The 26,683-nt window shown below is 49.3% G+C and overlaps 11 protein-coding genes across 16 annotated transcripts; 6 read left to right on the forward strand and 5 right to left on the reverse strand.

Moving 5' to 3' along the window:
• Positions 1 to 1,676: 1,676 nt before the first annotated feature.
• FOIG_08896 (2-dehydropantoate 2-reductase) lies at positions 1,677 to 5,243 on the reverse strand. Its single transcript, XM_031209039.1, has one exon. The coding sequence runs from the start codon at positions 4,964 to 4,966 to the stop codon at positions 3,560 to 3,562; it is 1,407 nt and encodes a 468-aa protein (XP_031061076.1). The 5' UTR covers positions 4,967 to 5,243; the 3' UTR covers positions 1,677 to 3,559.
• Positions 5,244 to 5,793: 550 nt separating this feature from the next.
• Positions 5,794 to 9,839, forward strand: FOIG_08897 (DNA excision repair protein ERCC-6). Its single transcript, XM_031209040.1, has one exon. It carries the CDS (start codon positions 6,217 to 6,219, stop codon positions 9,697 to 9,699), a length of 3,483 nt encoding a protein of 1,160 aa, XP_031061077.1. The 5' UTR covers positions 5,794 to 6,216; the 3' UTR covers positions 9,700 to 9,839.
• On the reverse strand, positions 5,811 to 10,801 carry FOIG_08898 (40S ribosomal protein S14; the record flags this gene model as incomplete). Of its 2 annotated transcripts, XM_031209041.1 has the most annotated exons (4): positions 10,658 to 10,801; positions 10,511 to 10,583; positions 10,260 to 10,420; positions 5,811 to 10,204 (listed from the first exon to the last, which is right to left on the reverse strand). In XM_031209041.1, the coding sequence occupies exons 1-4, from the start codon at positions 10,725 to 10,727 to the stop codon at positions 10,053 to 10,055; spliced, it is 456 nt and encodes a 151-aa protein (XP_031061078.1). In that variant the 5' UTR covers positions 10,728 to 10,801. The 2 variants fall into 2 exon arrangements, with proteins under 2 accessions (XP_031061078.1, XP_031061079.1); XM_031209042.1 differs by having other exon boundaries at positions 10,053 to 10,204; positions 10,260 to 10,583.
• Positions 10,802 to 10,869: 68 nt separating this feature from the next.
• Positions 10,870 to 13,733, forward strand: FOIG_08899 (60S ribosomal protein L7). The gene is made up of 3 exons (XM_031209043.1): positions 10,870 to 11,013; positions 11,538 to 11,646; positions 11,819 to 13,733. Exons 1-3 carry the CDS (start codon positions 11,003 to 11,005, stop codon positions 12,443 to 12,445), a joined length of 747 nt encoding a protein of 248 aa, XP_031061080.1. The 5' UTR covers positions 10,870 to 11,002; the 3' UTR covers positions 12,446 to 13,733.
• On the reverse strand, positions 12,571 to 13,664 carry FOIG_08900 (uncharacterized protein). Its single transcript, XM_031209044.1, has 2 exons — positions 13,188 to 13,664; positions 12,571 to 13,138 (listed from the first exon to the last, which is right to left on the reverse strand). Exons 1-2 carry the CDS (start codon positions 13,524 to 13,526, stop codon positions 12,767 to 12,769), a joined length of 711 nt encoding a protein of 236 aa, XP_031061081.1. The 5' UTR covers positions 13,527 to 13,664; the 3' UTR covers positions 12,571 to 12,766.
• A 306-nt stretch (positions 13,734 to 14,039) lies between the features above and the next one.
• On the forward strand, positions 14,040 to 17,405 carry FOIG_08901 (eukaryotic translation initiation factor 3 subunit C). 2 transcript variants are annotated; one of them, XM_031209045.1, is made up of 3 exons: positions 14,040 to 14,606; positions 14,679 to 15,655; positions 15,711 to 17,405. In XM_031209045.1, the coding sequence occupies exons 1-3, from the start codon at positions 14,270 to 14,272 to the stop codon at positions 16,971 to 16,973; spliced, it is 2,577 nt and encodes an 858-aa protein (XP_031061082.1). In that variant the 5' UTR covers positions 14,040 to 14,269; the 3' UTR covers positions 16,974 to 17,405. The 2 variants fall into 2 exon arrangements, with proteins under 2 accessions (XP_031061082.1, XP_031061083.1); XM_031209046.1 differs by having other exon boundaries at positions 14,606 to 15,655.
• Positions 17,406 to 17,536: 131 nt separating this feature from the next.
• On the forward strand, positions 17,537 to 18,697 carry FOIG_08902 (uncharacterized protein). Its single transcript, XM_031209047.1, has 2 exons — positions 17,537 to 17,979; positions 18,039 to 18,697. Exons 1-2 carry the CDS (start codon positions 17,635 to 17,637, stop codon positions 18,468 to 18,470), a joined length of 777 nt encoding a protein of 258 aa, XP_031061084.1. The 5' UTR covers positions 17,537 to 17,634; the 3' UTR covers positions 18,471 to 18,697.
• An 84-nt stretch (positions 18,698 to 18,781) lies between these two features.
• Positions 18,782 to 19,919, forward strand: FOIG_08903 (30S ribosomal protein S10, mitochondrial). Its single transcript, XM_031209048.1, has 3 exons — positions 18,782 to 18,888; positions 18,947 to 18,987; positions 19,060 to 19,919. Exons 1-3 carry the CDS (start codon positions 18,850 to 18,852, stop codon positions 19,694 to 19,696), a joined length of 717 nt encoding a protein of 238 aa, XP_031061085.1. The 5' UTR covers positions 18,782 to 18,849; the 3' UTR covers positions 19,697 to 19,919.
• Positions 19,920 to 20,077: 158 nt separating this feature from the next.
• On the forward strand, positions 20,078 to 21,709 carry FOIG_08904 (tryptophanyl-tRNA synthetase). The gene is made up of 5 exons (XM_031209049.1): positions 20,078 to 20,520; positions 20,571 to 20,651; positions 20,702 to 20,814; positions 20,873 to 20,991; positions 21,048 to 21,709. The coding sequence occupies exons 1-5, from the start codon at positions 20,242 to 20,244 to the stop codon at positions 21,500 to 21,502; spliced, it is 1,047 nt and encodes a 348-aa protein (XP_031061086.1). The 5' UTR covers positions 20,078 to 20,241; the 3' UTR covers positions 21,503 to 21,709.
• Positions 21,300 to 25,414, reverse strand: FOIG_08905 (uncharacterized protein). 4 transcript variants are annotated; one of them, XM_031209051.1, is made up of 8 exons: positions 25,287 to 25,414; positions 24,991 to 25,172; positions 24,598 to 24,939; positions 24,420 to 24,540; positions 22,597 to 24,370; positions 22,358 to 22,542; positions 22,020 to 22,300; positions 21,300 to 21,914 (listed from the first exon to the last, which is right to left on the reverse strand). In XM_031209051.1, exons 1-8 carry the CDS (start codon positions 25,314 to 25,316, stop codon positions 21,830 to 21,832), a joined length of 3,000 nt encoding a protein of 999 aa, XP_031061088.1. In that variant the 5' UTR covers positions 25,317 to 25,414; the 3' UTR covers positions 21,300 to 21,829. The 4 variants fall into 4 exon arrangements, with proteins under 4 accessions (XP_031061088.1, XP_031061090.1, XP_031061087.1 ...); XM_031209053.1 differs by having other exon boundaries at positions 22,358 to 24,370; XM_031209050.1 differs by having other exon boundaries at positions 22,020 to 22,542; positions 25,287 to 25,396.
• Positions 25,415 to 25,510: 96 nt separating this feature from the next.
• FOIG_08906 (uncharacterized protein) lies at positions 25,511 to 26,516 on the reverse strand. The gene is made up of 2 exons (XM_031209054.1): positions 26,147 to 26,516; positions 25,511 to 25,907 (listed from the first exon to the last, which is right to left on the reverse strand). Exons 1-2 carry the CDS (start codon positions 26,384 to 26,386, stop codon positions 25,551 to 25,553), a joined length of 597 nt encoding a protein of 198 aa, XP_031061091.1. The 5' UTR covers positions 26,387 to 26,516; the 3' UTR covers positions 25,511 to 25,550.
• Between the last annotated feature and the right edge of the window lie 167 nt (positions 26,517 to 26,683).

Below are 26,683 nucleotides of genomic sequence, written 5' to 3' on the forward strand. Positions count from 1 at the left end.
CACGGCTCCTTCGCCTTCAGAGAATATTGTATAAAATTCAATATCCTCGTTGCTTTCCTTCTTCCTCATTTAACACATATACTTTAACCGATGGACCTAGGCGTTTTTCAGTGGTTAAAGAATGCATACCAAAAAAGGCTGCGAGAAGCTTTGCGGAAGGGAAATCTGACGTTTAACTGCTGTGACTTTGCAGGCTCCTTTAAGGTATGTGTTAGCAGCTTACATCTTCTCCAAAAGATCCCTCTTTTTATATACTAATTCTCATAATATCAGGAGATCTTTGAAGAAGGCTTCACAGCTGCCTACATCATCGCCGGCTTCGAAAAGTCAGGCATTTTCCCGCTAACCGAGGTGCCGGCGGTTAGTTATCTGCTGAAGAAGAAGTTAAAGACTTGTAAGGCTATTGATCCGGCGCTATCTTCGCTTTTACCGGCGGAAAATCGCTTCCCTTTGGCCTCTGATACAGCAAGGGATGTCAGCAACCGCTATCACGATATTCTAAGCTCCCCAACGCGCCGGGGACTTGAAGCTGTACAGAAGATTGTTAGCGAAGCTATTGTACTTGAAGATATCGTGAAAAAGCACGTTGCCAATCGTCAGGAGCGTATTGAAAAGAGATATCATCAGAGAAAGCGTGGAAAGCGAGGAAAACCGGTAGGAGATTATTTTCATAATATAAGCTTAGAAGAGCTTCGTGAACAACAGGCTGAATTTATTAAAGTAGGAGCAAAGGCTGAGCAGAGATCTCAGCTTCGGAATATACGATCTTTTGCAATCCGGCAGATGGAAGAGATAAAAGCTGAGTGGCAGTAAAAGAAGGAGGTTATCGTTGATGGCGTTGAAAAGAAGATGCGCTTTAAACAGTGGCTTGAATACACCAAAAGAGATATAGAATACGCTTCTCTTGATGCATCACGAGCGGAGATATCCTTATAACTGAAGAAGAAGGAAGATTACTTTATGATTGATACCTAGCTTGCCCCGGAAGCTCGTGAGGCTATTTGCAACGCCGGCTTTGCAGCAAAGCCTCTCTTAGCAGCAGATTTAACCGGCCTTCTTAACAGCGATGACTCTGTCGATTTTCAACTTATGTAACCGCCAGCTGATGCCGATTTTAACGAAGAAGATAGCCTTATCGATTTATCGGAAGAAGAGGAAGTTGCGATGCCCTCATCGCCGCCTTGCCTGCCTGACTACGAGTCCCCCCTTCTAACGGTGCCCTCAACACCATGCCTGGCTTAACACCAAGCCCAATTTCGCGATGCCCTTATTTCCCTTATTGAAGAAGAAAGATCTGCTATAGGAGCTAGTCACAGGCCTCAGGAAGGACAGGAAAGCACCTAATTTACTAGAGAAGGCGTTATTAATTGGTAGGCAAGCTTGCTGCCGCTGCAGCTATTTCCCTCTTACAGTTACAGTCAATAGCAGATATATTATCACAGGAAGCTTTATTTCAATTGATTTAGCAATTTCACCTCTGTTGACGCCTTCAGAATAAAGATACATTGAAAATGCCGCAAAACACACCAAAAATCGGGCCCAACGGGTGTCCCACCGTTTTGTGACTGTCCTGCCTTTTTGTGGCCAACTAAGCTTGCTTAGTTGGCCCCCCCCCGGCTCGAGCCAACGGGTAACGCCCAAACTGCAAAGGTTCCCTCGGATCTGGCTCAGAGCACCCCCCTGTATGCTTTGTCTCACCGGAACCGGTCTCCACAGTTGAGCTAGACGAAACGAAAGTGTTTATGCTTTAAATCCCTGCCACACTCCATGCATCTCGTCCCTGCCCATGAGATGTAGGCATGTATGTATAGGGGGCCGCTGCGATCAGTTATGATATAGGTAGGGTAAGGCGGGACCTTGCCACGTAGCTGTCTGTACAAAGACGGTGCTGTACGGCACAATCGCCATGGTTGCCGACTGGCGGGGGCCAACCATGAAGAAAGGCTGCCAGTGAGCGGATGGAGCCGATGAAACGGAGGGCAAAGGGCCCTTTGGGTGTCATGTCACCTGTGGCTTTAAGGCGGTCGAGTCCATCCCACCGGTGTCCTCGTGATGTTAATACTTTGTCGACAGGCTATATGACCAGAAGAGTACAGAAGGCCCGATCTTGGCTGTGATGGGATGAGTTGATGTTGCTTGCTGTTTGCCTGACTTTGAGAGAGAGACCCGCCTGGTTCTGATTAACTTGTTGCATTACATCGCATGGGATGCGAGTCACGGCGCTAAACGATGGCGTTTTTTGAGCTGGAGCTACGAAAAGTAACAGTTATTCAGATATGCGGGTGCGAATGCGTGCTGGCTCTGTGACGAGCTGCGTGGTGTCTCATTGTGACGTGTTGTGAGGTGAGCAGGAATGGGACAGTATGTATGCATGTGCGAGCGCGCGTCTGTAAGAGACGCGTTGAGCGGTCACACGACGCCAAGTGCAGTCTTACAGCGGGCGAGAGGAGGTAACACAAGATGTAAGTCGTGTAGCTTGCTGTGTTTGGACGATCTTCATGCGCCGGGGTTGAGGTCGTGTCGAACCACGGCTATCGAGGTCATCTCAGAGCTGAGAGCATGAAAGAGCAGCAGCTGTGCCACGTCTCATCACAGCTAGGAAGCAGGCAAGACAACAGTACCTACATGTCGGAGAGCCGGGGAACGTAGAGGGTTACCGCCGCTGAAACATCTCTTTTGAAATCTCCGATGTGCAGTCTCTAAGCGAGGCATTATGGCTGGCTGATGTTGTTGACTTGATGTAGGTACTGCATAATATCATAAAGCAGACTGCCCGATCTGTGAAAAACTAGGCCTGAAACTGGCTTCAAGTCCCGGTTGCTACACTGACGATGCGTGATAAAACTTGGGGCACAACACCCCCTTCCAGTCTTGGTCATGGATTTGTCAACCCCCCGTCGACCGAGACTTTCTGACCCATCCCAGGGCTATAACGGTCTGAGTTTTCAGGTCACATCGGCCAGAGATGGATAGGATAGAGAGGAGAGGAGAGGAGAGGGAGGTTGGGTCGATGACGGCGGTGTTTGGTGATGATGCATTGCGACGCTGAACTTGGTTAAGATGCCTGCATGTTTCTTTTTCGCCCCACGAGAGAGATGGGCTTTAAAACGTTTGTTTCATCTGGTTGGCAGAGCGGTTTTCGAGAGGGTTAGCGCGAGTCGATAACCACCTGTCTTATGGCCTATATCACTGAGTCTTATAAGTTGGGTTGAGTTTAGACCCCTGGTAATCGAGACCGAGGAAGAAACAAACGCAGCCAAACAAAACGAAACGAAACACGCCACTTCCGGGAATTCCCAGTCGCCTTGTCAAATGCGACAGGACATATCCCCCAATGCGGATGTGAGCCTTGTTAATTCATTATCTCGTGCTGGCTTCTTTTGCAAGGATGCAGACGTTGGCCCGGAGCCGATCACAACCCTGGTCAGCCAAAATCTGCCAGGTGCCTATTTGGACAACACTCATGGCCCATGCTCATCCAATGTGCGGAGGGAAGTTGGATTGACCACAACCGATGGCAGGGCACGTCCCCGGATCTCCAATAGCCATGACTCTGTCATCATTTTCCTGCATCTGTCCCGGAACCGTTGAAGCAACTTCCGAGTTGATCCACATCTAGGGTTCTGCCAGCCTCCACCAGCTCGACCAAGGTGCCGTGGCCCGTAACCTCTAGTCCCGGGTCTAGGAAGGCTGCCATCTCAACTAGCCAGCCGTTGAAGTCCCTGATCTCGGTTGATCTGCCGGCACGCACGTCTTGCAGCATGGAGCTTGTGTTCTCCCCAACTTTGTGACCCACTCGATAGATCATGTCCTTCAGCTGAGGATGGGAGAATCTTTCATGCAGGCTCTTGAGGGAGAGATCGATGGTCGTCTCAGGCTCGTCTGGTAGACGTCCTTCCTGCAGTCCAATGATTTCTGCGCTACTCTCGTGGGCCACTAGAAGTTGGAGCACTTGACTTGCTTCGCTTAGAAGCTGGTCAATGACTCGTGCGAGCACTCCATCTGATTCAGTGAATAGAGCTCCATTTTTGCACCCCAGAATAGCTGTCAAAGGGTTGATTACCGCGTTAACGACGAGCTTTTCCAATTGCAGAATCCAAAGTTCTCCCCTAGACACAGACCTAGCCTCTAGGTAAGGGGCTTCCAGTAGCTGCTTGACTAAGTAAGCTGTTTTCCCGAGCGAAATGGAGTTCGGGAGAACCGCTCCGACGACAACATCAGCTTGGGAGGCATGAAAACTTTTGAATGTTCCCTGGGATGTCACTCCATGTGTTGTGACACAAGCTAAAAAGTTGGGCTCATGGTTGCTATGATAGCGATGGGAAACGTATAAGGATCCATGAGGAGGCCACAATTTCGACATTCCGTTTTGAGCGAATAACACAGTGCTGTTTCGGTCCAGGTATCCTCGAACTCGGTCAACCTGTGGTAGGGCAGCCGAAGCCTTGGTCAAAACGATGAGGTTCTTTAACTTTTCGCCGTCGGCGACCTCTCGCACTGGGCCAAAATCCGGCTCATTCTCTGTCCACCATTCGATATCGAAGTCTTTGTTCTTCTCCAGCTTGTCCTGACGCAAGATTTCAATGCCGTCACTCTCGATCCATTGTTCCAAGAGCTCCTTTCTGTGAACAACCAATGTGATTGGGGGCCTGTCAGGCGCTTGGGCCAGTGAACTTGCGAAGAGGCGGCCTAAGTTACCTACTCCTAGGACATAGATCCGCTGGTCGGAATCACCAGAAGCAGACGAGGTTGAAGGGTCAGAACCATCGTAAGAAGCAAGGTTTGACAGGTTCCATGCAAACAGCGTAGGGGTCGGCCTTACGTCATTGCAACATACTTCCAGCCATGAGGGTCTCTGAGAATACATTCTGACTGAAGCGACTGAAGCGAGAGGCCAAATCCGGCGTGGACGGGTAGCAATCTTGAGGCGGTGAGACTGATTAAATTTGAAGAAGATAGACCGCATTTTGAACCCTAATAGATTGGAAAGTCTGACTGTATTATACGAGGACCGGTAGTGCCGGCACTTGCAGCGAGATGGACTTGTTGTCAGTCGATCATAGGCGCTAGATGTGTCGTATGTTCCTGATGGAGACGCGCTGTCATTGGGAAGCTGAAGACGGGACCCAATTGGGAGAGATTTATCGGACCGATATTGAAAACGTAGCTTCTATTGAGTTTGGATAGTGGGATAGCCCAGAAAATGTCGATTTGTTATGGTTCGACTATATGCAACTCATTGTGGATGTGGTTAAAAATAAGGAAGGTGGTGATCTGAACTCAATGCTGGGGCGGGTGGAGTTGGTCTCACAGTGTAGGTAACAAGGTCGAGGTAATTACACTGTATTTCCAAGACAGCCAAGCAAACTAGCAACTGTAATTCAGACTCGAGATCTTTACAAAACAAATTGAACTACTTTAGTATAGTAAGTACCGACATAATGTTGCTACATAAGCTACAATAAATTACGATTCGAAGTGTCTTTCCAACACGCTTGAAGCCGTGAAGCGGTCTCAACAGCCCATGCCTAAGCTGAACTTAGACAGATGAGAAGTGCCCAACTATGGTTCAGTTGAAACATACTTCAGTGTAGATGAAGGATACAAGAAAGAAGATACAACAGTAAGCATAAACTAATAGTTGTTGCTGGTAATTCTACCTCAGGCACCTCAGTTGAGGTGCACATCGATTTCCATTAACAGAGACCCGCTTGGTGCCTGGATTCCTGTGCGTACCAATCAGCACACGTTTCTCTCGAAATTTAGCACGCCCTGCAGCCTAGACTCGTCTTTCATCTTCACTTCCTCGACGTCATTACAGCTTATTATTTGCGTAAAAAGGCGACTTCAACTTTTCGCAACTGATTGATATTATCATTCCTCACTTTTCCCTCCAGGATTCCAGCCTCAGATGAATTTTCAGATCCACTAAGGTCTTTCAACGAAGCTAGAAGCGCGTAATCAAGTGCAACGTAATCCATACAAATTCGGTGCATTCTCATTCACGCACATTTTCAACCTCCTGTCATTACCCAGAAGTTTCAACCCATCTCAGGCTTTCGCTGAATCATGAGGATGAGGACTCATCAGCGCTAACTCACCATACCCGGCTATATTCTCATTTTGTAAAGCGCAGAACCGATTACTCGCTCTCTCCTTACCCGAGAGCACGAGAAGTGCAACTTTGTGAACTCTGCAACCAGCACGCCCTTCACCATGGTATCTGAAGATACGGTCTCAGATAATCGAGAAGTCGACAAAGCAGCACTTCTTGATCGAATGGTTGCTGTTGCACAACAAAGCGCATCTCAAGATGATGAAGACAAAGAAGAGCAGCCGAACACCGAAGGTCTCAATGAAGAAGATGCGCTGCGCAATTTGACTGGCACCGTAAGAGATCAGAATGATCTTGAACGCGACATCACACTCCAAGCCAATGCTGCGCTCAACGAAGCTGAGGACAAGAAGGATCAAAACCGCATCGAAAAGTTGGAAGCCACCAAGCATCGGCTTCAGCTTCAACTGGACAAAGAGAAGAAACGCCTAGAGAAACTTGCTCACAGTAATGTCTACCAAACTCGGAACATCCAGAAGGAAATCGCAAAACTCGATGAAGAAATTAGACAAGTTAGCAACGACATCTCTGATTTCCAGGCACGAATAAAGAAGCGTCATGAAGAAAGCTCTGTGGATGACTCAACTAAGTCCAAATCTACCAGGCTTCCCGGTGAAAGCCACCGTGACTTTCTGATTCGAACCGGAAAGATTACACCATTTGCCAAGATTGGAGGACCACGACCTGCAGGAATTCAAGGCCAACTCGCCGATACAATTCTGGATGCAGAAGAAGAGGCAGCAGCTGAACAGCTTGGAGGAGAGCTTGAAGGGCCTGCTTCGCATCAACGACTTCGCAGACCTGGATTTGCTGACGAGCTTGATTCCGAACCTGAACCCCCTCAACCAGCCCCAGCTGTTGAGAGTGAGTTCTCGTTAAGGCCAAGGAAAAAACGTCGCGTTCAAAAGGAGCGTAGCCCGTCTGCGGATTTTGAACCCGAAGCATCCGGTTCTGAATCTCACGATGATGATGTCTGGAAGCAAGGGAACGAGGATGATCTAATTAGAGAGCAACGCCGTCAGAACAAAGCCAAGGCTAAGGCTGCCGATCAAGAGCAGATCGATCTTAGTAAGATCGACGATGGCAATGAAGCCCATTTCAAGGCCCGGTTGAACGACTGGGTGACTCGAAGAAGTCGTGCACGGAGGGCTCGGAAGCAAGCAGTCGACATGTCTACTGATGCAGGAGAGAGCGACGATGAAGAAGAAGAATGGTTCAAACCAGCCCCTGACTTTCCCGACTACAACTTTGGCGATGATCTGAAACTGCCTGGGGATATTCACCCGTCGCTCTTTGGATACCAAAAAACAGGCGTACAATGGCTTGCCGAACTTTATAAGCAGAACGTCGGAGGCATCATTGGTGATGAGATGGGTCTGGGAAAGACTGTACAGCTTATTGCCTTCATCGCAGCTCTTCACTACAGCAAAAAGCTACGCCGTCCTGTCATTGTTGTTGCGCCTGCTACACTTCTGCGACAATGGGTGAGTGAATTTCACCGCTGGTGGCCACCACTTCGTGTGTCCATCCTGCACGCTTCTGGCAGTGGTATGATGAATCCCAAGTTCGAAGACGAGTATGATCTGGATCATTTCCAGCCCTTAGCCACCAAGTCAGAAAAGGCTGCTCAAAGAATCGTCAACGGAGTCGTCAAGAGTGGGCATGTCTTGGTAACGACGTACACTGGCCTTCAGACATATGCCGAGACTTTGCTGCCAGTTGAATGGGACTACGCAGTTTTGGACGAAGGACACAAAATTCGCAACCCAAACGCCGAAATTACTGTTACCTGCAAAGAACTCAACACGCCGAATCGTGTTATTCTCTCAGGAACACCAGTCCAGAATAACTTGACCGAACTGTGGTCGCTCTTTGATTTTATCTATCCTATGCGGTTGGGAACCCTCGTCAATTTCAGAGCACAATTCGAGATCCCAATTCGTCAAGGTGGCTATGCCAACGCATCCAATCTGCAGGTCATGACAGCAGAGAAATGCGCGGAAGCACTTAAAGAAACCATTGGAGAATATCTACTTCAGCGCCTAAAGGTCGATGTCGCCGCCGATCTCCCAGAAAAGACGGAGCAAGTGTTGTTTTGCAAATTAACTGATGGCCAACATAAGGCGTATGAGACTTTCATCAAATCGGATGAGGTCTCGGCCATCTTGAATCGAAGGCGACAATCACTTTATGGCATTGACATATTACGCAAGATCTGTAACCACCCAGATCTGCTAGACAAGACTCTGGGAAAGAAGGCAGGCTACGACTTTGGGAACCCTAAGCTATCTGCGAAACTGCAGCTCACAAAAGATCTGCTGCAAAAGGTCATGATCCCCAATGGACACAAGACGCTCCTCTTCTCACAAGGTAAACAAATGTTGAACATTATCGAGAAGTGCATCAGCGAATGTGGAATCTCTTATGTGCGAATGGATGGAGAGACACCCGTCGACCAGCGCCAGCCAATGATTGATAGATTCAACGAAAGTCCGGATATTCATGTCTTCCTCATGACAACTCGCACCGGAGGTTTAGGAACTAATCTCACTGGTGCTGATCGCATCATCATCTTTGACCCTGACTGGAACCCTTCAACAGATCTCCAAGCTCGAGAAAGAGCATGGAGACTCGGTCAGAAGAAGCCGGTAAAAATCTACAGACTTATGACGGAAGGGACCATCGAAGAGAAGATATATCACCGCCAGATTTTCAAGCAGTTCATGACGAACAAAGTCCTGAAGGATCCAAAGCAGCGTAGCAGTTATGACCTGTCAGACCTCTACGATCTCTTCAGTTACAACACAGGAGAAGATGCGAGTGCCAACCGAAGCGAGCTCTTCAAGAAAGCAGAAGTTGAACTTCCTTCCGGCGATGGCGAACAGGAGCAAACGTCAGAACCAGCTCAGAATGTGGCAGGCGGAACAGACGTGGAGAGCAAAGAGCTCCGGCAGATGGGACTGGTAGCTGCTATGGAAGACTTCCGAGAAGATAAGTCTGTCCACGATGAGAAGCGCATGTTGGACGGTATCTTCGCAAAGTCGGTCAACAATGCCTACGACCACGAGGCTATTGTGAACGGGCCTCAGAAAGCACAGGCGGACATTTCTGTTCTGCAACAAGAAGCAAATATGGTAGCCCGCCAGGCTGCGGCACACCTCCGCCAAGCTGGCGCAGAGGCGCGAAGAGTTCCCATAGGCACTGTTACATGGACTGGTGAGGTCGGGCAGGCTGGCCGTCCTGGGGCTAACCGTCGCCGTGGAGGACCAAGCTCAGCAGCCATCATGAGTAACTTGGCAGACCGTCAAGGTCTCGATACAGGGAGTGGGGGAAGTTCTCGTTCAGGAACTCCTGGCGCAGATAAGAATTTAAAGTCTAAAGACTTTGTGGCCATGATCAAAACATTCATCAACCGTCACAACGGTCGAGTCCCCAGCAAGATGTTGGTAGACCACTTCAACCCCTACTGCCCAGGCAAGAAGCAGAGCGATGAGTTCAAAGCAGCTTTAGATAAGGTTGCAGTATTGAACAAAACTGGAGGTGCCGGTAGAGGAATCTGGACACTCAAGCCAGGTGTAAAATAACAGGGATGAACAAGGCATGATTTGGCGAGGAGTTCAGGGATCAAGATCGCATATCGTAGACATAGCGGCTTATAAATGCATACAATTGCTTTTATCTCACTACATCATAAGTCGTCAACCGTACAGTTGCAAAGTATCACATCATGGAACAAATCTGACAAGCAGGATGATTCATAGGCCTTCTTCGGGCGAATTCATAACTGTCTACTGCGTCCTAACCCATAACCTGACCAGGCTCTGCAGTGTAGACTGGAGACCAGGCGAAAAAGCCGTTCTCCTCGTGATTCTCAACGCCACAGAGAAACCAGATAGCGAATCTCCTGTCCGATCCAAGCCACCCATGTGCGAGCAGCTTAGAGACGACGACCACGGCGACCACCCTTTCTGCGGGTAGAGTCGGAGGGAGTAGGGGTAACGTCCTCAATTCGGCCGATCTTCATGCCAGCACGGGCGAGGGCACGGAGAGCGGACTGGGCACCGGGACCGGGGGTCTTGGTACCGTTACCTGCATGTGAATTAGGATGACTGTCTGAGTGAGGGGTACTCCCGATTGAACTTACCACCAGTGGCACGGATCTTGATGTGAAGAGCGTTGATGCCAAGCTCCTTGCAGCGGGCAGCGACGTCCTGGGCAGCCAACATGGCAGCGTAGGGGGAGGACTCGTCACGATCGGCCTTGACCTTCATACCACCAGTAACACGGGTGATGGTCTCACGGCCACTGGAATCACCCAAGTTAGCCTCATTGAACCATATAACACAGCAATTTTCTCCTCCAAATTTCATGTTCCTTATTCATGGGCTGACGAACCTCAGATCGGTGACGTGGACGAAGGTATCGTTGAAGGAGGCGAAGATACGGGCAACGCCGAAGACCAGCTCGCCTGTTGAAACATTTTCGTTAGTCCATGATCTCTTCCTCAATCTGCTCGAAATTCGTCCAGGGGTGGTCGCATACCATCGCGAACGGAGGGTCCGAGGGAGATGTTCTCCTGGGGAGCGCGGGTGGTGGTCTTCTTGGGAGCCATTTTGAAGGGATGGGCGACTGCTGGTTATTTCGTCACTTGGCGGTTGAGAATGAGGATCTCCAAATATTATTTGGATGCGCCGCACCAAAAATTCGGTGGACTGCGGGGGCGGTGAGACGTGGCAGAATTGGCAGTTCTTGCTAAACCCTACAGGGACCCACCGGAAATTTCGGCTGAAAATTTCTCTTAGCAAAAAGGCTGGCGTTCCCTTCCTTCAACCCACGCTTCTGACCGACAACCACTAACCGACCTCTCCAACAGCCGTCGCCGACAAAATGGGTGCTACGTATGTGATTCCTCTCTGAGGACGTGGTCGATATGGGCAGATGCCCTGGTTCTCGAGATTTCTTTTGCTTTGCGGATTGCCGTGGTCCTCTCGCTGGAAAGTCGCGGTCTCTGAATTGAGTCGTTGACCGCCAGCTCGATCTTTCTTGAGCTTCTCCCTCAATTGTCCCTAGGCTTGGAACACAGTTTGGGCATTGAGAGATGTTGCTTGGGGTGTTGGAGATGAAGATAAAGTACTCTTCTTTCCCAAAATCATTATCGTCGAATTGCACGCGGTCGCTGAAATACGCACCACAGACCAATTCTTCGAATATCTTTCTTGAACTCTATGTTTGAGGCGTTGTCGGATGAGCGGTCAAGGAAATCACCTCGATCCTCGTATCATGGTCTTCCAGCTCACCGATTAAAAACATCTTTCGAGTTAGCCAAGCAGAGAATGCTGCATTGCAACAGTTCTCGCACCGGCGCTCTGTTCCATACCACGTCCTGTGGTATCGTGGACTGCGAGCTAATCTGATTCTATAGCGTTCCTACCAACGACCAGATCCTGGTCCCCGAGACCCTTCTTAAGAAGCGCAAGTCTCAGGAGAAGGCCCGCGCTGAGCGCACCGACGCCATTGAGAAGAAGAAGGCTGTAAGTACTATCCTCTTTTTACTCTGGCACTATGATGGAAAACATACATTCATCAACTAGACTCCGGTCGATGCTGTTGATAGTTAACCTTCTTTCGGGTCTGACATTGCCTGACTGATTCCAATCATTTCTTCAACCACTTGCGAGACATGGACTGACCAGTTTGAAATAGGCCAACAAGGAGAAGCGTCAGGTCATCTTCAAGCGTGCTGAGAAGTACGTCCAGGAGTACCGTGATGCTGAGCGTGAGAAGATCCGTCTTCACCGCGTCGCCAAGGCCGAGGACTCTGCTTTCGTCCCTGCCGAGGCTAAGCTGATCTTCGTCGTCCGCATCAAGGGTATCAACAAGATGCCCCCCAAGCCCCGCAAGATCCTCCAGCTCCTCCGTCTCCTCCAGATCAACAACGGTGTCTTCGTCAAGGTCACCAAGGCCATCACTGAGATGCTCAAGGTCGTCGAGCCCTGGATCGCCTACGGTTACCCCAACCTGAAGACCGTCAAGGAGCTCGTCTACAAGCGTGGTTACGGAAAGGTCAACAAGCAGCGTGTTGCCCTCACCGACAACGCCATCGTTGAGGAGAACCTCGGCAAGTATGGCATTGTCTGTGTTGAGGATCTCATCCACGAGATCTACACTGTCGGCCCCAACTTCAAGCAGGCCTCCAACTTCCTCTGGCCCTTCAAGCTCTCCAACCCCACTGGTGGCTTCCGCCCCCGCAAGTTCAAGCACTTCATCGAGGGTGGTGACCTTGGTAACCGCGAGGAGGCTATCAACGCTCTCGTCCGCCAGATGAACTAAGCGTTGGTTTTCTAAAAAATGGCTTTTAAGGGATCGGTCGTTAGGACCTAACGGATTCAAAAAAGATTTGCATTTGACTGCTCGGCGTTCTTATCATGACAGGGGATATGGCAATTGATACCGTGATTAATGACACCCGAGTTTTCAAATTATTCTATCAGTGACATCCTGTGATGTGAAGCAATTGTGAAAAGTTTTCTCACGTGCCGTCTGCATTCTCGCCATACATGGGAGGGGTATTAATAATGCCAATTATACATGTGGAGAACCACTTTTAAATCTATGGATCTTGAATCTCCAGGCCTCTAAAGGTTGAGTATTCTACATCTTGATATCAAAGCTTGTGCCACAACCACAGCTGCTGGTAGCAAGTGGGTTATCAATGATCTTGAACTGCGAGCCGATCAACTCCATTGTAAAGTCGACTTTGCTGCCCTTGAGGAGATCGAGAGATGGCTCATCGAGAATGATCTTAGGGCCCTCTTCCGAGGTTGTGGCCGGATCAGCGTCATCGGGAATGTACTGGAAAATCGTATCGTCCTCGTTCACGATGGATGACCACTCGGCGGCGTCCTTGGCTGGTAAAGTAACAAGGCTCATGAGATATTGGAAGCCATGGCAACCACCACTCTCGACTTGGATCCTTAGGGCGAGATTCGGATTGCCATCCTTTTCCATGATCTTGTTGAGACGCTTTGAGAGTCAGCAGTGCCTCCATGGGATCTTCCCTTCTTGCAATTACCTTGGCAGCTCGTTCAGTAATTTCCAGCATCATCTCATTGCCATCCTCATCTTGTTGGGGATTCAATATAGCCCGTGTCTTCTGTCTGATAGCAGTAGTCGAGAATTGCCTCGTAGCTGTTTCCCTTGACTTAACGTCCCACGACCGTCTCGGACGAGCATATGTTCTGGATTGCGCAATGGTGATATGAGGGGTTCGTAGTCGAGATGAGGGAGTGCATCGTGGAATAAGGAACTCGAGAGGCGTTGAGGTCTGGGGCGTCGTTGTGTAGCTTCGTCGTGCAAGTTGAATAAAAGAAGTGGCGGTCGATTGCGCATTAGCGCAGTGGATTCGAGCCATTATGAAAGTAACAATTTGAAGGAATTGAGGTTGTAAAGATGATGTTGGAGGGAAGTGGAATTACGTAGCGCATCTATGCTGAGAAATCCATGTCACAGGCCGATTCCGCTTGCCTCCCGGACCTCGAAATTCTTCTACGGCCCGGAGACCGAGAGAACCTGGAGGGCAAGGTCCGGCTCAACGACGGATAAGTCTCTTTTACCGCCGTTGTATTCCGAGGCTCACCAATGCAGAAATCTTTATATGACAACATTATGATAAGAATACATTAATCCCTTGAATTTTACTAACCTGGTGAAGGCTCTGTTGATCCATCATCTGCTTTTTGTTACTGATACATTTTTCTTATGCTGCGGTAAAGTTTGTCAAAGAATTTATACCGTGTATAAAAACGGGAGGGCACAGAAGATGGCTTCAGACTTTCGGCTGGTTACGCATAACTCCATTGAACACTGTAATTACTATTCTCTCATCGTTGATAGTTTCTACCAAATAGCATGATCAATGGATACCTTTAAACTACTCAAAGCTCATGCTCACAACTCAACTCGAAGCTTGTGACTCATGTCATCTCAGCCACTTACAACCAATCTGTGGCTGTGCGCCTATCAGCTCGGTTGCCCCAGCCCCACCCTAACATCCCACACTGAATGAATTTTGTTTTTGGAAGGAACAACCCCGCCCACTGACTTGAGCCAGGCCAGCCCAACAGACAAGTTTCAGTGTCAAAGAATTTGCCCAGCATGTCTCGATTTTTCCGCGGCGGCGACGACAGCTCTAGCGACAGCTCCAGCGACGAGGAGGAGCTCTACTCCGAGGAGGAGGAAGAGGAGGAGCAGCAAGACTCCCAGGAGGATTCTTCCGAGGCCGACAGCGACGGCGACTCGAGCAGCGACGACGAGGGCGGCCGAGGAATCAACAAGTTCTTGAAGGACGCATCCTCCGATAGCGAAGACAGCGACGATGAAGTACGAGCCAAAGTCAAGTCCGCCAAGGACAAGCGCCTGGATGAGTTAGAATCATCTATCAAGCAAATCGAGAACGGTCAAAAGAACGGCGACTGGACACTCATCTCTGCCGGTACGAGAAACACTGTCGAGTTTTTTTTTTCTTGCCGATTATTTGGTCCAAAATACTAATAGAAATATTCAGAATATGAGAAGCTCAACCGTCAGGTCGCCAAGCTGCCTGGCAGCCGACCCCCCAAGCCTTACATCCGTATCCTCGCCGAGCTCGAGGACTTTATGAACGAGTCCCTCGCCAAGCAGAAGGTCACCCCCAAGAAGATGAACGCCATCCAAGCCCGATCCCTCAACGCCGTCAAGCAAAAGGTCAAGAAGACCAACAAGGAATACCAGACCCAGATCGATGCCTACCGAGCGGACAAGGATGGCTTCATGGAGTCCTCAGACAACGAGCCCGTTGCCCCTGCTCCCAAGCCCAAGAAGGTTTCTCTCCAGGTCGACGCTGCTCCTACCGAGGAGGGCGACGACGATGGTTTCGCTACTGTCGGCAAGGGTGGACGCACACTCCAGTACACCCCCGAGAGCATCTTCAAGCACCTGCGAACCATTATGGAGTCCCGAGGAAAGAAGAACACCGACCGAACAGAGCAGATCAAGACTATGGAGAAGCTCCACGAGATCGCCACCACCCCCTACCAAAAGATCCGTGTTCTCCTTACCCTGGTTTCTACTCGCTTCGATGTTGGCTCTGGCGGCGCTGCTGCCATGTCTGTTGAGCACTGGAAGGCTGCTGAGAAGGAGCTCTCAAGCCTTCTCCAAGTCCTCGAGGACAACCACGACTATGTCGTTGTCGAGAACGCTGAGGAGTGGGACGACGACGACAAGCCCCCTACCCTGCAGGAGGGTGAGAAGCACATCAAGGTCCCTGGCAGCATTGTCTCTTACATCGAGCGTCTTGATGACGAGCTCGTCCGCTCCCTCCAGAGCATTGACCCTCATACTTCCGAGTACATCGAGCGATTGCAGGACGAGGGTGCTCTCTACAACATCATCTTCCGTGGCCTGCTCTACTATGAGTACCTCCGAAAGGATGATTCTCTTGAGATCCCCCAAGATAGCGTGAACCGAATCGTTATGCGCCGTTTGGAACACGTCTACTTCAAGGTAATTTCCCAGCCTTTTCTTCTACCTGTTTTCACATTAACTAACATTTCTTCAGCCCGCCCAAGTTGTCAAGACCTTCGAGGAGAACTGCTGGAAGGTTGTTGGCGAGACCGTCGAGTCTGTCATCACCCCCCGCGACCAAGCTCAGAACGCTGGCAACCTCGTCAATGTTCTCTGCAACTACCTGTTCAGCAACAGCGACGGTATTATCCGTGCCCGAGCCATGCTGTGCCAGGTTTACTTCCTCGCCCTCCACGGCGAGTACTACAAGGCCCGTGATATGATGTTGATGTCCCATCTTCAGGAGAACATCCCCAATTTCGATGTGCAGAGCCAAATTCTTTACAACCGTACTCTGGTGCAAGTTGGTCTTTGTGCTTTCCGCAAGGGTCTTGTTTACGAAGCCCAGAACACTCTCCAGGAGATCTGCGGCAGTGGTCGCCAGAAGGAGTTGCTCGCTCAGGGTGTCATGATGCAGCGATACAACCAAGTGTCTCCTGAGCAGGAGCGCCTTGAGAAGCAGCGACAACTGCCCTTCCACATGCACATCAACCTCGAACTCCTCGAGTGTGTGTACTTGACATGCAGCATGCTCCTCGAGATCCCTCTGCTGGCCCAGACTGGTTCATCTCCTGATGTCAAGAAGCGAGTGATCAGCAAGACCTACCGCCGTATGTTGGAGTACCATGAGAGGCAAATCTTCACTGGTCCTCCTGAGAACACCCGCGACCACGTGATGCAAGCGTCCAAGGCCTTGGCTGCTGGTGAGTGGAAGAAGTCGATTGACTTCATCCACAGCATCAAGATCTGGGACTTGATGCCTAGCGCTGAGGAGATCAAGACCATGCTCTCCAAGCAGATCCAGGAGGAGGGTCTGCGAACCTACCTCTTCACCTACGCCCCCTTCTACGACACCCTCTCCATCGAGACCCTCAGCGCCATGTTCGAGCTTGACTCGACCAAGGTTGCGGCAGTGATCAGCAAGATGATCAGCCACGAGGAGCTCGCTGCCTCTCTGGACCAAGTCACATCCACCGTCATCTTCCGCAAGGGTGTCGAGCTCAGCCGTCTCCAATCGCTTGCTCTCGCCCTATCAGACAAGGCCAGCGCGCTCATCGAGAGCAACGAGCGGACTCTAGAGCAAAAGACACAGGGAACTTCAAACGCATTCGAGCGACAAGGAGGCCGAGGCCGAGGAGGACAGAGACGGGGTGGCGGACAGGGCCGAGGAGGAGCGCGAGCAGGTGGCAACACGCAGCGACAAGCTGGTGGAACACAGTTCACAGGAGGTGCGCTGGGAGCGGCTGTCCGGGGTTAGGAATTGGGGAATGAACGAGATGAGGCGTCTTAGTCGTTTGCATTTTGCATGGGATGGTTTCTTTTAATGAAAAGGGGCGAAGATGCGGAAGCACTCGCTACGTGTCACTAGGTCGAAACGGAATATGGATACATAGAACTCGTCAACATTGCTTGTGCTGGTGCTGGTGCTATGCTGTGAGATGAGATGAGATGAGAGATGACAGGAAGAGTAGATCAAAAGTCTTTACTGTAACGAACGAATCCATGAGATGAAAGTTATTTGAGCTGCACAACCGACTTGTATGTCCTGTGTCAGGGTCTATAGATAGTGAAGATATGAAGTTGGGGTGCTTGCACATTAGATCATTGTACACCAAATTGGCCACTGACTATGAAGAGATAGAGACAAGATCTAATACGCCCTGGATATAATACTCTAGTTCCACCTCCGAAGCTAACGACTCTTACCTGGAGTTTCGGACTTTCGAGGTTGAGCGAGACGGACGGGATGACTAAATTGGCGCGCGGATCAAGACCGATTCCATCAGTCAGCGATTTCCAATCTCGTCGACTTTTTCCCTTGCGGATATGGACGGCCTGTGAGTGGTCCAAAGTGTTCCCAATCTGGAGACATCATGAGGTAGACTCTTCTGTTTTTGTATATTTTAGGGAGATTTTCCATGTCTTTGTCCTTTTTTCCCCTAATATTTTTTTTGTCAATAATGAGAGCCATTTGGCGGTTGCAACACTGTAAAAACGTTATACCTTTAAACAAGATCAGTTCTCAGACGTTGCCACTTGGGCTGTTTTCGTTTCGGGTGGCTACATCCGCGAAATCTCATATTTCGACTGCTTCTTTCGTATCTCCAAGTAAACACCAGCAAACAGTCATGTCTGAATCAAAACCTCAAGAGGAGGCAAAGCCTGTGGAGAATGCTGAGACAAGGACGGAGGAGGAGTTACCACCGCTGTCTGATCATGAGTTTAAGATCTATAACCGGGCGGCCGACCACATGGAATATTTTGTAAGTCTCACTTCCATATATAATAGAAGTCATTGTTTATCTAATGTACTGTACTTCAGCACAACAACTTTCGAAGATCATGGAACCTCCTATGGAATGCCTGTACCAACAACCGTCGACCCCAGGGCATGTCACTAAAGCAGTTTATCATGGAAGGTCTCCAATTCGCTGAGCATCTCACCATGCATCACAACATCGAGGAGACATACATCTTCCCCGTGCTAGCTAAGAAGATGCCCGAGTTCCGAGGAGGGCGCGCCGAACTTCTTCGCCAGCACAAGCAGATCCATGCAGGTCTGGATCACTTCGAGGAATACCTCAAGAAATGCAGGACGGGAGACGAGGAGTTCGAACTCAGCGTGCTCAAGACAAAGATGGAGACTTGGGGCGAGGTGCTGTGGAAGCATCTGGACCAAGAGGTTGAGACGTTGGGGGCGAATAATATGAGGAAATACTGGACCAAGGAGGAGGTGATGAGATTACCCATGTGAAAGAGGCCTATGGCTTGTTATTTAGCTGTGCTGTTAATCCATGTACCTACATATAAAGAGCAGAATGTGCCATGTGTGAGGAGGGACTGGGGAGATACTTGATGCTGTTCGGGGATGTCTATGTAAATGGGATACGAAGACTTTGATGCTTGGCCCCTGAATTCAGGTCAAATGTATTAATAACCATTCATTCAAATACTTAGCAACCTGAAAGCTGCCAACTTGAGAGTATTTCTTTTGTTAGTCGCATACACGCGCGCTTAGAGTGTGGATCCTACGATTTTCTGGGTGGGGATAATTGATATTCCACCCGTACACATCTCGAACCAATTTTCGAGCATCATCGTTATCGATCGACGCCCAGCGACAGGCAGGCAAGATGATGCGCCAAAGTATAAGACCCTTGCGGGCTTTCTCGGTATGAAATCTACGACCAAAACACTCTCAATTGGCTCGTCAGCTAACATCTGTGCCAGTCCGAGGTGTCATGGATTGCCCGCCGAACACAGGCCTCACTGTACGTCTTCCTCGCCGAATATCAACTCGCCACGACGATCGATTGCACGACCATAAATATTGACTGATTTAGGGCCAAGCCAGGAGATCTGATCCCAAACAAAGTGGAGGAGTCTCAACCAGAAAAAGGTCCTGAACCTCGATTCCCTCGCTCCATCCAAGCCCTACACCTCAAGCCTCTAAAGCGCGAGGCCGAGCACGGCATCCCCTCGTGCGATCTCCAGCTCCGATCCTACAGCGTCCAGCCCCTCGAATTCTTCTCCGACTTTGCCCTCCGCGCCGCCTACTACCTCGGCCTGCCCGCCTACGGCCCCGTGCCTCTCCCCCGCATCACAGAGCGCTGGACCGTCCCCCGAGACAACTTCATCTTCAAGAAGTCGCAGGAGAACTTTGAGCGGAAGACACTGCGACGCCTTATCCAGATCCGCGATGGGAACCCCGAGACGGTGCAGCTGTGGCTGGCGTACCTGCGCAAGCACCAGCTCTACGGCGTGGGAATGAAGGCCAACATGTGGGAGTTTAGCGAGCTGGGCGTTGGGAAGAAGATGGATGCGCTGCCGGAGGCGGAGAAGGGTGAGATTGATGCAAAGTGGTCGCATCTTGGACAGACAAAGACGATTGGCACGGTGGAAAAGGTTGAGGAGTTGCTTAACCAGCGGAGGTTCCGCGAAGCTGCTGGTCTTAGGGTTCCTCCTACAACGAGCGTGTGAGAGGGAGTTGAAGACATATGGAATGAGTTTGAAGTCCTCGTCTCTGGCCCTGAGAAGTAGCCGTCTTGTTTGGCATAGACAGAAGAAGGACTTTATGTGTACAATAGCCCATAGAAGGCTCCAATCTTGTAAAATCAACGCTTTGGAATGACAAAAGTAATCTCCCAATATTGAAGGGAGTGAAGCTTTTACTAAGTCATTTGTTTGTTGCCCCCATCGAGTTATCATATTATGATGGTGCTTCCAAAATTCAGATTTGGTGATATGATTACCGCGGCCATCAGCGTCAACCAACAAACAATTGCCCCACGATTCCAATTATAGTATTAAATAGTAATAACTGCTATAATCATTTCATCTCTTCATCTTTCGGTCGTTGCCGGCATTCTTGAGCTTTTTCACAACGCGAAGCAAGGCGCCCCGGTAGATGCATACACAATCTCGAACCACTCACGACTCAACCTCAGTCTCAATCTCGACCTCAACCTCACTTAGACTCTCTTGACCCACAGACTCAATTCCTCTCATTGAGCATCACATCAAACATGTTGAAATCAGCAATCACAAAACCTCGAGTGATTTTCTCGGGCATCCAACCAACGGGCATACCTCACCTAGGAAATTATGCAGGCGCACTTCGACAATGGGTTAAGCTACAAGAAAGCCATACAGAAGACAAACTCATCTACTCTATCGTAGATCTCCACGCCATCACAACACCTCAGCCGGCGGATGTGCTAAGAAAGAGCAAGAGGGAGGCATTAGCTGCCTTGTTGGCCATCGGCATTGATCCTGAGAAAGTGACTTTGTTCTATCAGTCTTCTGTAAGATCTCTTTACACCTTTGATCATACAGTCACTAATATCGTGAGCAGGTGCCCGCTCATTCAGAACTCATGTGGATTCTCAGCTGTACAGCATCCGTTGGATATCTGTCAAGAATGACACAGTGGAAAGTCAGTGTATATGCCAAAAGATGTCAACGTCGATGCTAACTCTCATTCAGAGCAAACTCAATATAAGTGACAAGTCGAACATGAACGACAAAGCAGCCAGCAATCTCAAGCTCGGCCTGTTCTCATATCCCGTTCTTCAAGCTGCCGATATTCTTGTACACAGGTTCGTGGTGTACTCATTCCCAGCATAGCACAGGATAGGCTGACACTCATATCTGCAGAGCAACTCATGTTCCCGTTGGTGAAGATCAGAGACAACATCTTGAGTTTGCGCGAGAGTGTGTAACAAACTTCAACGCAGCTTATGGAAACCATCTAGTATCTCCTCAAACTACCACCTGTAAGTTCAAGCTCCCACCTTCCATCCTCTAGCCCAAACTGAAAAGTCGCGTATAGCCCCTGTCCAAAGAGTCATGTCTCTCCAGAAACCAACAGAGAAAATGTCAAAATCCAGCAAGTCACCCAAATCACGCATTGGCATCATCGATAGCCCCGAAGAGATCAAGGCCAAAATCCAAGCTGCAACAACAGACTCCATCCCAGGGATAAGTTATAACAGAGAAGAACGACCAGGAATCTCGAATCTGCTGGACATCATGGCAATTTTCGATCCCAAGGGGAGAAAGGCCCAAGAGCTTGGAGAGCAGTACAATGATCTTTCACCGAAGCAGCTCAAGGAGATGGTTAGTGATGCCGTCATTGGTGGTTTAGATGGGATTAGGGACCGATATACTGAGCTGCTGAAAAAGGGGGATGGGTACCTTGATTCGATCGAGGCGATTGGCGCTGAAAAGGCACGCAAAAGTGCTAAGGAAACCATGCAGGTTGTCCGAGAGGCTGTTGGGCTATAAAAAAATTCCACGTAAATCATTTGTACATTAGACTTGCTGCTTTGAAAACTATGGTTAGGAGACGACGAGCTGTGTCTTTTAAAAGAGATGGTAGCGGGATACTAATAGATCAACGCACCCAACTGATCACACCAAGATCGTTATGAAGTTAATATGAAGATCATTTTGTGAAGATTCATCTTTCCATATTATGATATGTATTTGCAGGATAAGCAATGTCCCCAAACTCTCATGCCCAAGGTATCTTCATGTGTTCATTTTGTTCTAACCATCCTAGTATTTGATCTAACTTGTCCTTCTATTGAATTATTTTAACCCCTGTTCTATTCATGAGGCGTAAGCAAAATTTGAGCCTCGCGCCGACTGCCAAAAGTCTCTGACAACCTGATTTGTCGCCTTGGCTCCCCTAAGACTGTGATATGGTCAGTACTGTATAAAAGAATGAAATGGAGCTTGGATGGCAGTTGTGGAGGATATTCCAAGGCAGGGCGTTTTGAAAGAAGGGGGGATGCTGTACCTAATGATCTTCTTCAAGAACATCGATTTGTCCTGAGGGGTAACCTTTGTACTAGGAAAGGTCTCATGTGTGAGACCAGCCTCAAGCCAGCTCTTGGCCATGGGGTACCGAGATACCAGCTTCTTGAGGGGCTCGCTCAACTTGTCAAGCTCACTTCTGGAAGCATTGCCCCCAAGGTTTCTAGCAAGAGTCCGCGAGAGCAAAGGTCCCAGCATTTGCATAGCTTGCTGGGCAACATCATTGAGTTCTTGAGAATCATACTTAATGCTGACAAAGGTAGCCTGTTTGCCTGATGTTAGCTTTGGTGATGGCGCCCAACTGTCAACGGCCGATCTTACCCAGAACTCTGCTGCACTTGCTTTCGGGAGTGGCTCCTTTCCGTCCAATACCTGAAGGGTGAAGAGAAAGAAGAATTCGGCAGCGTCGGAAGGCTGGAGACGAAGTAAAGTAATGGGGCGCTTGTTTAAAAGGCGTGTTACGAAGTCAATGCCGTTTTGTGTAAGTTCGGTGTCTACCTCGTAGTCTATTGTAAAGTTGACGGTTAGCTAAGTACGGAACGCTAGGTCGCGGAACCTACTGGGTAGCTGTTTGAGCAATCCAATTACCCAGAGAAGCACAGAGTTTAACATGTCTTGCTGGTTGTCGAGTCCATCATGTTCAAGGGAGCTGACGAAAGAGCAAGCAGTCTTGACGAGCAGGCCAACTCTTGGTGTTTGAAGATTCTGGTTCGTCAAATACTGTGCAACGCTCTGTGGTGGCAGTACAAAGGGACCAGGTTCAGATTCTGAAAACCCACTGCGTAGGACACTGCAGATGAGCTCAACAACCTCACCGCTGGTGTTGAAGGCCTCTTGAATCTGGCTGATCATCGACATGATGCTTCCTTGAAGCTGAGCAAGATGAGGATCCACGACTAGAGTGCTGGCCCTGCTACTCTCCAGATCAACTGATAGCTCGGCTGGGGCTTGGAGACCTTTCCCAATGCTGGCCAGGCATCTCAGAGACTTCAGTGCGGTGTGAAGGGCAGGACTCTCATCAGGGGCAGCATATGAGCAGGTGTAAACAGCACAGCATGGCATAGGGCTGCCGTCGTAGGATCTTAGAAGGTCCAGAGAACGCTGGACATCAGTCTGAACAAACTCGAGAAGGCGACCACACGCTGAATATTTCGGGTTTGAATCAGGCATCGCTTGAATGACTGATGCAATACCACCGACTACCTTCTCGCTAGCGCCGCAGTCAAGCCGTCTTCCGGATACTAGGCTCTGATACTCGTTGAGAAAGCTGTTGGCTTCTGTATGAAGATATCCGCGACAGGAACCGCATAACCTGTGAATGGACTTTGCTGCGGCGTTGGCCATTGCATGTTCTCCGACCACGCCAAAGATGAAGTTCAGCACGGGGTGTAGCTCAGAAACGTTGCGCTCGAAGTACTCTGTGTAGCGGGCAATCAGAGAGACGCACGTTTGCTGAACCTTAGGAGGAATCTCGGACTGGCCTGAACGTAAGATCGCGAACAGGGATGACTTGAAAACCACGGACAGCGCATCGTCACCTCTGTTTGTCTCGCTGATGCAATCGGCAAGACCACCCAAACAAAAGGCCGCTGCTTCGAGTTGAGGCCACGACGAATCAGACAAAGCTTTCAGAACAAGGTCCGCAAAGGTAGACACGAGCTGTGGTCCTACCAATGTAAAGACGGACTGAAGAAGATCGACTACATCCTTTCTTGCTTCATGGAAACTTATCCGTTCGTTCGAATCCCACGAGTGGAATTCTTCAGCAGGTGGGTATGTGATTTTCTGCCATGCATTCGAAACAGCTTGCAGAAGGTGGGAACGAGCTCGGGGAACCCAGGTTCCAGTTGACTCCTCATCTGAATACGTTAGATCAGTCAAGGTCTCAGCATAAGTCAGCCAGAACTCGAGAGCTGGGACAAAGATCCTGTCTTCCTCAATAACATAACCTCGAGCAGCGAGTAGACCGCATAGATTTGAGAGCAGTTTCTGACTCCTGCTGTCATCGCTTTGCATGAATCTCTCAATCTTCGCCTCTCCAAAGGCCAACAGGAGCAAGCCGTATTGTAGAGAGTCAAACTCAAAGTCTCCTTGCACTAGTTTCTCATAGCGACCTTGAGACCAGGGGGAGTCAAAGAGTTGAGCAAGGTTGGCGAAATGGGTATCGCTCAGGAACATTAAACAGTTGGATAACAGATCTACCATTAGTTCGACTGATACGCTGTAAAGTTCGTCGACTGTCAAGGAGGTGATTACTGCTGTGATCAAGGGTCCGATGGGTTCTGAGAGTCTTGTATCCTTGGACGATGACTTTTGAGCGAACCAAACCCACGACTGTATATTTCGTTAGCGAAATACAGAATACAGGGCTGTGCTCGCCTACCTGTAGGCATCGGATTGCGTCTTCATGGGCTTCTTCAGTTGTCGTTTGCGGTGACATGCTGCGACTCATCAAAGCCACTGCATCGGAGCTATTCTCCAAGATGGAACCATAGATACCAATACTGCCATTACATTAGCATGCGAACAGTCGGCCATGAAGCGACGTGGAAGGTACATACTTTTGCACGGAGTTCAGGTTGATCTTGGCAACCTCATCGAAAACGTTCGTCAATACCCAAAGAGCAGCCTGTGCTTGTGATGGCTCCATGCGCTCCATAAGCGAAACCGTATCGGGTACTTCATCGAGGGCATTTGGTAGACACGATTGGCCTGAGACTAAACAGAATATGAGATGTCGGATGAAACGACTCCATAGTTGGTGAAAGTTGATGAAGAAAGTCGCAAGGGCTGATGCAAGTTTCCGGGCAACCAACGGCGAGCTTCGGCTGCGCAGCGTATCAAGGTAGTGATTTATCAATAATAGTAACAGCTCGGATGCATCTTCAGGTGAAAGGGATGAGCTACAAAGAGGATTAGTGAGAGGCCAGTAACAATAACAAAGACATGAATACCTCTCATTATTGAGTTTGATGACGATGGTGAGTGCGCCAAAGAACTTGACCTGTTGATCAGGCTTCTCCAATAAGATACGTGCAAGACCCCAAGCTTCAGGAGTCCCTTGAAGACGAGATAAGGTTGCTTGTGTCTGAGCAATCACTTCGGGAGGATTCGGTTGGTACAGTGAGAGAATGAGCTACAGAGGCGAGAAAAGTTAGTCAATACGATGCGATTTGCTGCGCTTCACGACAGCAGAAGCTTCTCCTTTATTGATTCAAGCGTAGAAAGGAATGGCATTGATTATACATACTCTCTCAACTTCTGCTGGGTCTTCGGCCATTGTTGGAAGGATTGTGTAGGTCACTCAAACATGCGATCACTGGGCTCAAGAGGCATGCCCCGCCATAGAGTGAAGGCTGGTGGGGGTTGAAAAATGGCAGCCACAATGACCATGAAAGGAAGGAAAGCTACAAATATCTATATCCTTAATTATTAGGCCAGTATCACAACATTCACCATACGGATAAATGAATACATCACTCAGACACGTATCATTGTTTGACAATATTATTATTTAATTACGTTTACGACGTTGCGCTACAACGTTCTTGTAGAAAGCTTTCTTTCCGCTGGTCTTTTGCTTCTGGATACCAGCGTACTTGTCGGTGAACTTATGACTATCAAGATCCCGTGTGACCTCCTCGAGGAGGGTATTCTTCCTCTCCTTGCGCGTGAGTCTCGCGCTGAAGAACTCGGTCGGTCCGGCGATGATCTCGCCGACCTGGGAATATTCAGGAGCGCTCGCGCGGAGGTTCTTCTTCTGGTGCTTGGGGTCCAGGATGCCTCTCATGCGGAGGACTTGCCACTCTCGCTTGAACTCGGGGGTCATGTTCGTCTTGGGGAGATCGAACCACTCAGGGCCTGCGGTAGACTATTGCGAAACTTGTTAGCCATGTTTGTTCAACAGCGAGTGTCCTGCGTTGATGTGCTAAAGTGTTTGCGCGAGGTAAAAGTCAGAGTAACTATGATATAAAGAGATCACGTTGTCATGGTCCTTTGATCCAAAACGGATACTGTCCCATGTCACAAAAGGTTTGGGATAAATTTTCTTCATGCAAATGGCAAACGGAGTCGGCTTCGAAGGCAAGAGATTGGAGTTTGTTTTCTTACCTTTTCCTTGGCCTTGAGTCCCAATTGCGGTTGAGGTGGTGCTCGAACAGTCAGGCCATCTTTCTTGCTGCTGCTGTTGGAAGAGTTTTGCTGCTTGACATCTTTTGTTGTCGCGGCGTCGCCAGCGACTACAGCATTTGAGGTTGTGGAAGAGACGATAGCAGAAGCAGAGCCATCTTTCAGACGCTGCTCAGCCTTGCGCAGCAGCTCATCGACCTGATCATCTGAGATGTCTGTCATGGTCTGCTGTCGACCGAGAGGAAAAAGAGAAGAGAAGTGAAGGGAACGAGAAACGAGCGCGTAGAAATAGTTCAGAGATGGCAGAAAAAATGCAGTGGAGACATGCCAATAGCCCCACTCTGGCCGCTTTGCTCTAAGAGTTCAGCCAGAAGGTCCCTCCCTAAGGTATCTATAAGGTCTTCTGTAGTTTGACGCGAACCTTGAGCGACGCGAATCGTACGCGAAGCACAAACTATGTATAAAAGTAGAAGAGCGTCACAGCTTCTAACTAACATCTCTAGGTACAATATCCAAGTG

Source organism: Fusarium odoratissimum (genome assembly GCF_000260195.1).
Source record: "Fusarium odoratissimum NRRL 54006 unplaced genomic scaffold supercont1.14, whole genome shotgun sequence".
Taxonomy (NCBI): Eukaryota; Fungi; Ascomycota; class Sordariomycetes; order Hypocreales; family Nectriaceae; genus Fusarium; species Fusarium odoratissimum.